General features: G+C 39.4%; 1 protein-coding gene across 3 annotated transcripts in view; it reads right to left on the bottom strand.

Moving 5' to 3' along the window:
* Window positions 1-6654: 6654 nt before the first annotated feature.
* The window catches only part of LOC126276856 (AP-4 complex subunit epsilon-1-like), a 50776-nt gene continuing 44081 nt past the window's right edge, over window positions 6655-13349 (bottom strand). For all 3 annotated transcript variants that reach the window (XM_049977310.1, XM_049977311.1, XM_049977312.1), the window contains exons 8-9: window positions 8317-9001; window positions 6655-7259 (exon numbers count right to left, since the gene is read on the bottom strand). In XM_049977310.1, the coding sequence (XP_049833267.1) occupies window positions 6983-7259; window positions 8317-9001 (962 nt within the window). In that variant the 3' untranslated portion in view covers window positions 6655-6982. The remainder of the gene's footprint in view (window positions 7260-8316; window positions 9002-13349) is intronic.

The following is a 13349-nucleotide window of genomic DNA, read 5'->3' as shown; positions in this document are numbered from 1 at the left end:
AAAGGTAAATAAATACTTCCATATTCATATCCAACTGAACATATTTCCCTTACCACAGTTTGGGCATGCTATCACCTGAAAGAGCACACTGGATTGCAGACAAAGGAGCTCACTTGAAGGGGATGAACACAGCCTGTGTGTGTTTATGTCAGAGAGCTAAAAATCAACATAAATGTGGCAGTTTTCTGTAGTTCACCACTGACTTCTCCCATTTTCTTTTTTCTTATAGATCTTCTCCACTGTTTTCCATCCCCATCCTATAAATCTAAATTCATAAACATTCTGCATAAGAGAACGTTTGCACTACGACTAAGGGCATTGTGTGATTTCCTTTGGATTGGAAAATCACTAAGAATTTTTGGAGAAATAGTTGTATCAGCTAAAAGTTATATCTTTTCTTGATCATTCAACATATTTCACAGTGCGTTATTTATTGTGCACATTTATGTACATCCTCCTCATTTTTCATTTTGAAGTAGATATTCTCAAAAATACTCAGACTTGTAGCAGCTAGAAATTACCTCCCATCTCTGGTTTGTGATCACCTCTCTGAATCTCCCTTTTGGAGATGATGTTATAGCTTTTTTTCTATTGGTGATGCCTACGTTTAAAGAATTAAGAATCTTTTTTGAGATAATTAACCTGCAAACATAGCATTTTAGAGAAATTCTTGAATAAAAAGCCTGTAACCCAGCAATTAAAATTATTATTTAAGTATAAGTTTTTAAGAATTTGATGAGATCAAAAGTGAAAATAACTGAGATCACTGGGATAACTGAAACGATTTATTGCAATCGCTGTGAACAACTCTCTTAAAAGAAGTAAATCTGAAACTCATGTCCAAACAAAATGAGTATTTCAATTTTAAAAACAAAATTTGTAAGGCAAATATAAAATAGCACAATGTAACAACACGAAAATTTTACTTTCAATACTTTCCCAAACAATCAGCCTTAAAGTGAAAGTTTGATACACTCTCACTGGCTGACTGGTATGTGCCTACACTTCATATGAATGATGTTACTTCCAATCCGTGCAACAGGTACAGCCATCAAAATACTGTAACAGGGATGTTGATAAATTTTGGGATTGTTCACATTTTAAAAATGCATTTCGGGGTGGTGGTCATGTGACCATAGTTTCTTGTCACATGTCAGTAAGCCACCTGCTGAATGCTGAGGATCTCAAGACAGCTTGCAATGACTTGTAATGGTGTCGAGGAGGATGGAGTGTAAGTGGTTCTCTATTGGCTGCTGATGGATATGTACACAACAAAGGCAGCCAAATGTTGTCAAAGTTCTTTATTGTTAACCACAAATAGACATTGCAGCATTTTACGTAAGTCTGCAGGCTTTTGTGGGTGTTGTCACCGAAGTTAAAATCTCCCCACCATCAACGAAGAGAATATGCAGCCACGGTGTGCACGCAATACAAACAATGCCCTGGAAGCCAGCTCTGAAGACAATAATATTTTGGATACACGTTCCCCCTCTCATGCTCTGCCCATTTCACTTTTAGACAATGGCATGGGTGCACCAATAGCAACAGGTGGAATATTAACCAATAACTCTTCTCCAGCAGAGGGATCGAAATGTTGATTCATTGAAGAAATATGATGCCACCTAACAATCCAGAAGAATTTAACTCTACAACGCAGTGCACCTGCAATAAACAGACAACATGCAAGGGACACTGAAGCCTGTATCCAGGTGCACTGTTGTGGACACATCACTGAAAGTGCTTCTCGAAGAGGGTAGTGATTGACTTTGGCTACCAGCAGGTTTGGCTACCACCAGCTAGCTGTTGAGTAGTCAAGATGATGTGACAGTGTCTCAGATCGGGTGACCAGAGCAAGGAAAAACAAAATAAGGCAGCGAATACATGTGGCAAGTCCTGGACCTCTGGCTGTGGTTGTGGCACTGGGTCTATCGGCCTCAAACGCCAGTGGTGCAGAGCAGGGAGGAGCTCAGTTCATTCTTCAGAAAATGAGGTGGCTGCAGGATCCCCAGCAGACAGTCTTGTGGGGACGGCAGCAGAGTGAAGGCACTTTCCTAAGCCATCGGGCAGCACTAGTTGCTTTTGTGTAGCCCAGCTGCGATGACAGTAGCTGCATCATCTGAGTGATAAGTAACACCACAGCAACACACACACACACACACACACACACACACACACACACACACACACACACAGTGGGCGTCTATGCAAAGCCCGCCCATTCTGATGCCTTGTTTGTCTGGCCTGGAGATGTATAAAAAGCCAAAGGGGACTTGTTAATGAGGAAGACAAGTACTACTGCAAAAATCAATGCAGTCGAAACTTCCTGAATCCTAGTCATTGGTCAGTGAAGTTGGTTGCCACTGAGGAAACTGCGGTGGCTAGCTGTCTCTCACACCCTGAATATGACACCTGGCTCCTGTCAGGGTCCGTGCTGTTACAGTGTCGTTAACTAATAAAGTTATCTGAAAATGGTTTCCCCAGGTCCAAAAGTTCACATCTAGCAAGAGGTCTTGATGAAATTGAGCTGTGGGAGAAATTTGACATAACAGGTGCTACCCAAAAGTTCCCAGAATGTATGTGTAGCTGGTGAAGTCTAGCTAGTATGACAAAATGTCACCATCCTCTCAGAATTAGTGGATCCAGTGGTTTCATGCTGTGTGGTCGTGTTTAGTTTTCATGAGCATTTCCCCACTCTTGTGTGTTGAGTATCTTGTAAAATTGACAGTGGCAGGTGTATGGGAACAACAAGTGTGCATTAACTTTTGTTTCAGATTTGGAAAACTGCTGTGTTAACATGCTGAAGCAAGCATTTAGGAAATACACTTTAAAACACTGTCAAACTTATCATGGTTTTAAATGTTTTCAATATGGTAGTACATCATTCAATGATAGTTCCCAATTAGGATGGCCATGAGCCACTGTTAGTCCTGAAAATGCTGCTGTTCAGAATGCAGTGGTGAAGATCATAGGCAGACTGTTCATAATGTATGTTGTTGTTGTGGGGCTGTCTTTCGAGACATGTCAGAGAATTTTGTCTGCTGAAAGTGGGACACGGGTGATTGGTTCCTCTATCATGACAATGTGAGGTCACACTGTGTTGATCACCACAAGTTTCTGTTGATAAAAAAATGATTGTTATTCCCCATCCACAATATCCAACCAACCTGGCACCAAATAACATTTTTTTATCCCCTAGAATCAAACCCAAGTCAAAAAGCTGAATATTTCTCATAGTTGAGGAGATTGTAACAGGACTGAAAGTGCATTCCAAGGTACTTTCAGTTCACAGAAAAACCACTGGGAAAAGTGTATTCATCCCCCAGGGGACTACTTTGAAGGTGGTAAATAACATCCAGGTAAAGTGTTATTTTATTTATTGATGTATCCTAGGAACGTTTTGGTAGCACTTTGTACTTCAAACTGCCAAAGAACTACGAGTGGTTTTGCCAACTGATATGCCATATGTTTGACCGGACACCCTTAGGGATTTATAGCTGGGGTTGAGAAGATGAGTGCCAAATCAATTCATATGAGCTGTCCAATGAAAACTCAGCCAAATAAGCCTATACAAAGTAATTATGTCTACACCTTTTATGAACATAATAGGGCCTGTACCACTGTATTAAAACAAAGGCTTTTTGTCAAGTTCCTGTGGTGCAGGTCCTAGACTACACCCTACACAAACTGGACATAAATGAAGCCCTACCAAATGGTTATATTACACTCACCTCACCAGAAATCCACAATGTTCCACTCGTGGTTGTTGGTGAAACACAGTATCTGCAATAACTGATGGTGCCGATCACCCCCCACCTTAACCATCTCAGGTCCTTGCAGTTTAACCTGAAAGGTGAGGTCAAGTGTAGCTTTCACAACACTGCTGCAAGTTCTAGCACAAGTTCAGGAAGGAGCTGGAAAGGGGATGCTTTATGCTTCCAGAGTGCTCTACTACACCAAGACGATCTACTCTATTTGTTTGGACCATCAACAAGGTATGGTTATATTTATTTGACAAATCATTCACCACTATGATGGACCACCATTCTCTATGCTGCCTGACTAGCCCAAAGGATCCATCTAGTCTACTGGCGAGACGGGTACTGAGGCTTCAGGAGTATGACATCACCATGGTACACAACAGCAAACACAAACACAAGGATGCCAACTGCTTTTCATGGAATCCTTTGGTAAAACACAGCAGCATGCATAAAAATCTCAGTCATCAGTGTATTTAATGACATTGCTGCTGAACACATATGATCCAGCACTGCTTAAAACCATACAAGCCTTGAATGAAAGAGAATTCCAATTAAAAAACAGAGCTTTGTGTAAGAGGAACTATAATAAGGGTGCTCATCGTCCCACCTTATCTATGGACAGATATCTTGAAGTATTTCCACAACGTTCCAACACTGGTCGTCTGAGATTAGTGAAGACCGTAAACAAAATCAGACACAGGTATCACTGGTCAGACTCTTACCAATCCATTAGACATGAGCCACTGTAAGAAATGTCAATGATGGAAAAACATGCCACAATTACAACCAAGGAATCTGGTACCAATCATGCCTGATCAGTACCATGAAACCTAATTGTAATTGACCTCTTGGGGGTGTTCCCAAAGTTGACAAATATGAATTGATGTATAATAATCTACACTAATTAACCCATCAGTCAAGCCATCACTAGAGTAGTGCCAATGGCCAACGCTCTGGAAATTTCAAGTTCCCTTGTAGAATACATAATTTTGAAACATGGAGCACCACATCTGATAATCTCTGATCATGTAACAGTTTTAATGTTGAGACTAATATCAGAGGTAATTTCGCATTGGAAAATCACCCACAAGCTGAAAATTACCTACCATCCACAGACGAATTGCCACATAAAAGGCTTTAATAAGATGACAGATATGCTCTTGGTCTATGTATATGTCAAACAGAGAGATAGGGATTCAATATTGCTCATCATGACATTCACATACAAAAAGCAAGCAGGAAACTACACACTTCACAAACAGCTCTTCCTGCAGCATAGTTGACAGGCTAAAATGAGAACAGACATACTGTTCCTGTTTCAACCAACAATAATCCGGGTGACTACATAAAACACCTCATCACCAGGACCAATAGAGCAAAGCAGCTGGCTTGACACATAGACTGGAGACCCAGGAGAAAGACCAACAACACTATAACGTCACGCAATGGCCTGTAAGAAACAGCTTGGGAGACTTACTACGGACTTTTACACCTGTGGTGCAGAAAGTGACGCTGTAGGAAAGTCACTAAAGCACTACTTTGGACCATATTGTATCCTTCGTTGTATGTTGGGCATCACACATGAAGTTGAGGCTTATAACTTTTCACCAAGAAGAAAAAACTGCAGATACCTCATCCATGACCTATATGTGATGCCCTATACTGTCCAGAGGCACAGACTGATGATGTGAGGTTCAAGGAAAATGAACACCCATTCAATGATCACAAGGTTCAATGGGAGGGGCTACCTTTGATGCTCAGTATAGTCAAGGGGATGTAACAACACATCCAGAATGCAGGAATCTGCCAGTGCAACCACACAGAAGGCTGTCGACACTATCTAGATCCAGGGTGTTGTAGACAGTTCCGATGAGAACTTCTGAAACAGCGGGACACTATACTTGCAGGACAGTAAGCAATGCCGTGAACTGTTGCACATAGCGTGGCATAGTATTTATCATCGCTGGCTGGCGTGCTGCAGGCAACCAGTTCAAAACTGACCACCAGCAATTATTTATTACTTAGTACTTACCATTTCTGGAAGGTTCTTGAAATATCTGTATTTTGAATACTCTGGAACAGTCAATGTTTGGATAAATACCAGCATTCTGGAAACTTCGATGTTTGAATAAACAGCTGTTCTCACCATCCATGAGTTTAGTTCCATTTTGACTGTAGGTTGGTGTTCATAAAAAATATGCTCTCGGTTCTAATTATTGTACTCCAATGATGACCCCATTCTCAGATTTGGACTTGAGTGTGGTTATATGACAACACAGCAAGCATTCTTCTTGTCCTCTTCCTCCTCCTATTTATTACCAGTTTACAGCTGCCTGGATCAGTTGTGAATCAAGCACAACCATCACTGTCTGCCTCTTCACCACTATTCTCCCTTAACTATGTCTTCTGGTGTACCTCTCTTCTTTTCTATTGGTGAACTCCTTTTCACTGTATCTTGTGGTCTCTTTCCACTTAACCATTCAAAAAAAACTTTTTTTTTGCATACTATTCTCCCTCTTTCCTCATATGTCCATATCACTAGCTTTGTAGTTTCTGCCTTGTGCTAAAGTTTTAGTATTCCAGTCCCTTCTCCAATCTCTTCAATTCTGATTCTATCCTTTCTTGTCTTATCTCTGATGCATCTCAAAAATTTCATCTCTGGTCGCTACATTCTCCTCTCTTCCCCCTCCCCCTCCCCATTTTATTTATTTTTTTATTTTTTGTCCCTGTATAACCTAAAAATACGTGTATCAACTGCTTCACAAGTAATGTGTAAAATGCTTCATTTTAGAGTCTATGAAAATATTTACTGTGCACATCAAGTTTGCAATTGAAAAAAAGACAACTGGGGACACACATTTTTAATGTTTATTTACAACAGAGAAAGAACATCAGCTTTATTTAAAAATTTATTTTATTTGTATAAATACAAGAATCATTTTATAGAAATAAACATAACTTCCAACAAGGCACATAGTCTTCGACAATCTGAACATGGTAACACTAACCTTATATAAATTTATCCATCCCTCAGTAGTAAAACATTCCAAATACTTTAACAGGATAAAACTATGTTATATCTTAGTTTTTGGAACTCAACTTCAGTCACACATTCAAAGAAGACTTAATAAACATTTTTTATCACAAAAGTGCAGGTACTTCCACAGGAAAATGACTGGAAGAATTCAGTACATTCATTTAATACATGTTTATAACAGGAACTATCATCTTTTCTCTAGTGTATTAAAAGTGAGCTTGCTAAAATCAGAAGTTAATAACTTGTCCAGAGGATCTACATTACTTTTCTCGGCCACTGACAAGTTTTCTTCTGGAAGTGGTAAATGAAAAATAGATGCAGCTGATGATGCTTCACTGCTCTGTATACTGCAACTATCCGGTTCCTGCATTGTTAATGACTCAGCTTTAGCTTTGTTCTCAGCTGGGTTTAATCTACCCTCTTTGGTCCACACGACTTTTGGGCTCATATTTGGAGACAACTGCCTGAAACATTACAGGTTATGTCAGTACATGCTAGAAAGGAACACACAGTTAGAGACTCTTACAGTACATAAAATTATCCAGAAGATACTGATCTACCAGCACAATAAAATATTTAACTGAAATTTATATGGACTTTCAAGGTACATTATCCAACAGCAAAAGCAACATGAATGGTACTGGAGATACCACTGGCAGACTGTAATAATGCTGGCACCCAAAATATACCACTTGTGATAAAAACTACTCTGCCATGTTTTAAAACTCAACATTCAATCATTGTGTGCAGAGTCATCATCATAACTCCACAAAATCTGCAGCTCAGTGGCATTGAAGAATATACATTTAAATAAGCACACAACAAGATATCTGAATTTTAGAGACTACTATCTAAATGTATGAGTTTTGTGATTCTATGATACTGCTTCAAAGAACTTCAGTGAATTGACAAGGCAGAGTAACAACTGGTATAACTATAAATATGAAACTGCACAACGGGAAAAATGTGGAAAAGGATAAGCAAGACCATGACATTATGAAATATTTAATTATTATTTACTCTGTTTTATAATTTTTCACTTTATCTAGTGACATGATGGTGTGGCAATGTAAACACTGAGCCTATGAGACAAATAAAACACAAATCCATAAAATCAGATCAATTTTCTTAAACAAATAAAATAATGGGGTTAGGTACAATAGAAAGACTGTCACAAATGTGTGTGTGTGTGTGTGTGTGTGTGTGTATGTGTGTGTGTGTGTGTGTGTGTGTGTGTCTATTTTTAACAAAGGTCTTGTTGTGCCTATCTGCGACCCAGCTTCTCTGCTATATGGTGATTAACAACATCTTTTTTTTATATAATATGGTTACATTCTATGCTAGATTTTCCTTTGTTTAAAAGAATGTAGTGTAGTAGAACTAATCAAATAATCACCAAAAAGGAAGTTCATTCTTTTAAACACAACCTGCTTCATTTTAGTCACTAGTTACACATGGAGACTGGTCATCTCCTCATAGTCTATAAAGTGTCAATCGGACAACCTGAACTCTGCCACTCACCTTGTAATATTCCACAGCTTGAAATCCTCAGAACACCACGAACCAGCTAGCGATCCTTTCTCAGAACTGATCACACTAGTGCATGGGCTGCTCTTTGCTGGTAATGGCATTTCAGTTAATTGTTGGAAGACTTGTACAGCCTGTGGTGGACGGTATGGCTCTTCTCCAGATTCCAAACTTTTGCATACCATTTCATCCAAAAATGACAATGTAAAGTCCAACTGGTCATACTTATCCTGTCCCTTTACAGTGTGTTCATGTATTGCTGTTACAAAAGGTAAACTACACTTCAGCTCACAACAAATGTCACGTAAGTAAGAATCTCGTCTAGAAGTTGATAATAGTTCTTGTAGAAAACCATCTATTCCAGATGCATGTTCCTTTTTATGAACAGAAATGTATTGCAGTGACTGAACTATTGAAATAAGGAGATCTCTAACACCTTGAGGAAATGGGTCTCTCTTCTTCTCATTTCTGATAATTTTATGTCCTAGTTCAATTACTTCTTTGATAGTGTCTGCAGGTTTGTTAACTGCCCCTTCAACTGCTGGAAGCCCAAAGCGGCTTATTACCCAAACATATAATTGCAGAATTGCTGTTACAGCTATCTTTGACTTTGAATATTTGTGAAGTATTTTGATCACTTTCTGTCTGGTATCTCCAATGTTTTTCTGCTGATCTTCACCTGTAAAACACAGATCAAAGGGTGATTCTAATAGTATGCCATGTGCAACATTCATACAATACATGAAAGCAAAGGATATTCATGGAGTACGATTTCAGATTTCAAAGAAACCTGTTGACCAGCGCACAAAAGTAGAATGTCAGCTCAGCTAGAAACCTGAAAACATATTTCTCTCAGTAACATGCTATTATTTAATTACAATGGTAAATAAAGAAGAAGTCTGCTCTAGCACATGCATAAAATATTGTGGTGGCACAGAAGCTTAGTTTTCTCCTGAGTAACATCAGGTAACTAGAATGAGATTTTCACTCTGCAGCGGCGTGTGCACTGATATGAAACTTCCCGGCAGATTAAAACTGTGTGCCCGACCGAGACTCGAACTCGGGACCTTTGCCTTTCGCGGGAAAGTGCTCTACCAACTGAGCTACCGAAGCACGACTCACGCCTGGTCCTCACAGCTCAGGTAACTAATCAACACCTTGGATGCACGGCTTACATGTGAGCAGAGCTGGTATATAATCGAGACTTTCATAACCTCCAAAACAATGCAAGTTAGTACATTGTATATAAAATCAAAACCATATTACTTTTTAAAGAATCACTTGGCATAGAGTCATGGAAAAATGACACAGCCAATCTCAGGATAACTCCCTATAAATGAAGTTAAACTAACACCATTACGGATTAGTGTTGCAAGAAACTGAGCATTTTCACCTGGTTTACATTCAGCCCAGAAGAAATGCTCAACAGCTGTTTCACAAGCTGTCAAATGAAGCAATTATGTGGATAATTCTACTAATAACTCACGAATATATGAATATATGGATCTAGAGAATAACGCAGAGGAGGAGTCAGAGAAAAGGAATACATGGAAGATAACGGGGGATGGTTAGATGTGATTGGGAAAGAATCATGGGCAGAGCTATAAAATCAGCAAGGCCAGATTAAAAGTTGTCTTTGCGCTGATTCTCTTCTGTTCAGTAGGTGGCTAACAAAGTTCTCACTGCACAGACTAAGTAAAAGAAAGCACACCTTTAAAAAGTTCAGCAAGAATGAATTCAGAAGTAAAACTATAACTAAAACCTTTAGAGAGAACTGTAATCTCAGAAAGACTTAAGATTTTCTAGAGCACAGGTCGAAGAATGTTACATGCCTACCTAAGTTCAGCTTTCGGTAGGTCTCGGGACGTATGGAAGGTAAGCAAGGCGGTTTTTGACAGATGTGAGAGATTGCAGTGAAGAGTTTTAGAGACTGTTGTAGTCATAGTAGGCCCATGAATGGAATACAGATTAAAAATCCAGGAGCAAGACCCATGCTCGTACCAAATGCATCCATTCTGTCACATACCCCATTGCACTTGGTCAACTGCAAAAACAGACACATAATACTACATGACCACAACTGATGACATTGATGATGACCACTGCCAAATTGTATCAAAAGTTAATGCTGACCAATTCGTGGAAGACTACACGCACCACTGAACAGAACGCGCTGAACTACTATGGCTATTCCATAACCTTGTGCAATGTGGATTTTTACTGATGTGGTCCACAACATCTATATTAACGAATCCATCAGGTAGTTGTGATCGGGCCATTTGTGACAGGACACATTAAAATCACACATAGTATATGATATATGAGTAATCACTGTGACTGTAACACTTCTCCTTACAATTTGGAATAAATACCTGCTTTACATATATAAGCTACGCTCTGAAGTAATTTTAAATTGTTTTGATAATAGCCGTAAAAGTGTGGTTCTTGGCACCACTTATATTTTTCCATAACCACATTTGGCTCAATGGCAATATTCGCTCAGAAATATTTTCAAATTGAATCTACTCACTGTTTTTATGCTTGTTTGGGTTTATCTAGTGATCTGTCTTCAGACTGAAAACTATTACATGAAGTTTCGGCCTTGAGATAAAAATCAAAAACATGCTGATGGTAATTAATTGCCACAGTTTAAATCAAATTCAACTTTCAGGATGCTTAAAGGCTCTCGCAGCAGTGAATGATTGTGTATATCTACGATCTCCAGTGGCACGGGAAAATGTGAAAGGAAATAAAATGAAGAATTGTCCTTGGCCAAGCCAAATGGTTAAACTCACTAAGATTTGGCAGAACCATGCAATATCCAAAACAATGAAGATGCACTAGGTGGATTCATTGGTGTTTCCTGTGTTCTTATATGGCTGCGAGACTTGGACCATGAAAGCTAGTGACAAGAGCCAAATAGATACCTTTGAGGTGTGTTGTTGGTTGAAGATGTTGCGTGTACCACAAATAGAAAAAACAAAAGCTTTCATCATAGAAGTACTTAGCATCACAAGAAGTTTATCTTCCCATGTCAGTCAAAGGTACTCCCAGTCCCTTGGGCACACTTTGAGAAGTGGAGGGGCTAATTTATAAAAGACCATCTTGCAAGGCAATATCAAAGGCAGAAGACCATGAAGAAGAACAGCAAATAGATGGTTCGATTACATGAAGAAGGTTACCAGTCTACCTCTTCACATTAAGAACTGAAGATCACTGTGGATGGAGACATCTACTCAAAAGTTTCAATTAATTAAGAAATGAATGAAGAAATGAGGTCACGACACTCAGCAATGAGTTAACCAACTAATGATGATGATCTAGTAATGAATAATAGGCTGACTTTATGACAAGTACTAGTGGAGGTCACAAAGCAGAAGCTTGGAGATTCACATGCCTCAGACGATATACTCTACTTTTCCTACTACAATTACTGCATATACAAAGCTGTGGCATTAATTTAACAAAAGAAAGTGTGTTTGAAAGTAAATGTCTGAAGACAATTTCGTAGCCAATATTGCACCATGTACTGCCACAGCTAGGAAAATATTTTTTTTTTAAACACAGGTATTCACTAGGAGCGAACAAACTGTCACATTTCTCGGTCCTGTTATAAAAACAATATAGGACCAAATTACAACAGTGGTTAGAAGAGAATGTAAAAGCATTAATTATTCAAACTGTAACTATACTTTGCTGATGGGAATTATTTCAAAGAGTTTTGCTTATCTATTCAGGTAACTCTACACAGGGTCTTCAAAAAAAAAAAAAAAAAAAAAAAAAAAAAAAAAAAAAAAAAAAAAAAGGTGGGTGGATACTTTGAGGTGGTAGTACCCATCGAAACAAGAAAATTAAGTCCACTAACATGAGTCCTGGAAAGCATACTTTCTGCAATAAACATATGTTTACAGGTGTTCAATGTAGTATCCATTCATGACAATGGATGCCTCTGCCCTTTGGTTAGGAATGACACACCTTTTGAAGTATACCTGGTTGTTGTTGTACCTGCTGGCACACATTGAAGATGCGACCATGTAATGCCCACACATTGTTGATTGGTGTGACGTAGACCAGCCGGCCGAAGCGGCCGTGCAGTTCTAGGCGCTACAGCCTGGAACCGAGTGACCGCTACGGTCGCAGGTTCGAATCCTGCCTCGGGCATGGATGTGTGTGATGTTAGTTAAGTTTAATTATTTCTAAGTTCTAGGCAACTGATGACCTCAAAAGTTAAGTCACATAGTGCTCAGAGCCATTTTTGACGTAGACCAGTTCCTTCAAATATCCTCATAACCAAAAGTTAGAAGATTTAGGTCTGGGGAATGAACAGGCCAAGGGCCATGAACCACATTTGTATTCGTTGCTGCCATGGCATAGTATCCAGTAAGGTAGGCAATACATTTATGAGAAAGCCCAGATAATGTGCCCCAGTTAATCTTATGATACCATGTATGGTCCTATTAACCTATGATCAAGTATGCCTACCCATACATTGACTGAGAATTGGTGTTGAAGCCCTCTTTCCTCAACTGCTTGGGGATTTACATTTGCCCATACACGCTGGTTGTGAAAATTCACACCGCCAACTCTTGTGACCCCTCCATCTCTTTGGTAAATAAAATCTTGAATGTGAACAGTGGATCAGTGGCACACTTCTGCAACAGCCGTTGACAGAACTGCCATCTGCCATGACGATCCTGTGGTCTTATGACTGAATGCACAGTAGATAATATGGATGCACCAACTGTTCATGAAGAATCCCCCATATAAGAAAGCGAGACACGCTTTCTGCTGATGCTAATCATCACACACTGGTCCCAGGGGTTTCTTCCACAAAATATAGCGCATGCTCCTCCATGTAAAGCATGGGGCCTGTGCGGGGCGTTACACTGTCAGTCTTCCGAGTTGCAAGAATACCTGCATCCCTCAGCTGCTGGAAAAGTCTACCGAACAGCTTATCAGAGGGCACTCTGTAATGTGAATATTTTTCAGTTTAGAGGGCATGGGCACGCAGTCTACGCCTATTTGTT

The sequence above is a fragment of the Schistocerca gregaria genome, chromosome 1 (genome assembly GCF_023897955.1).
Source record: "Schistocerca gregaria isolate iqSchGreg1 chromosome 1, iqSchGreg1.2, whole genome shotgun sequence".
NCBI lineage: Eukaryota > Metazoa > Arthropoda > Insecta > Orthoptera > Acrididae > Schistocerca > Schistocerca gregaria.
Note: the sequence above shows the minus strand (reverse complement) of the source record. Positions and strands in the feature narration are given on the sequence as shown.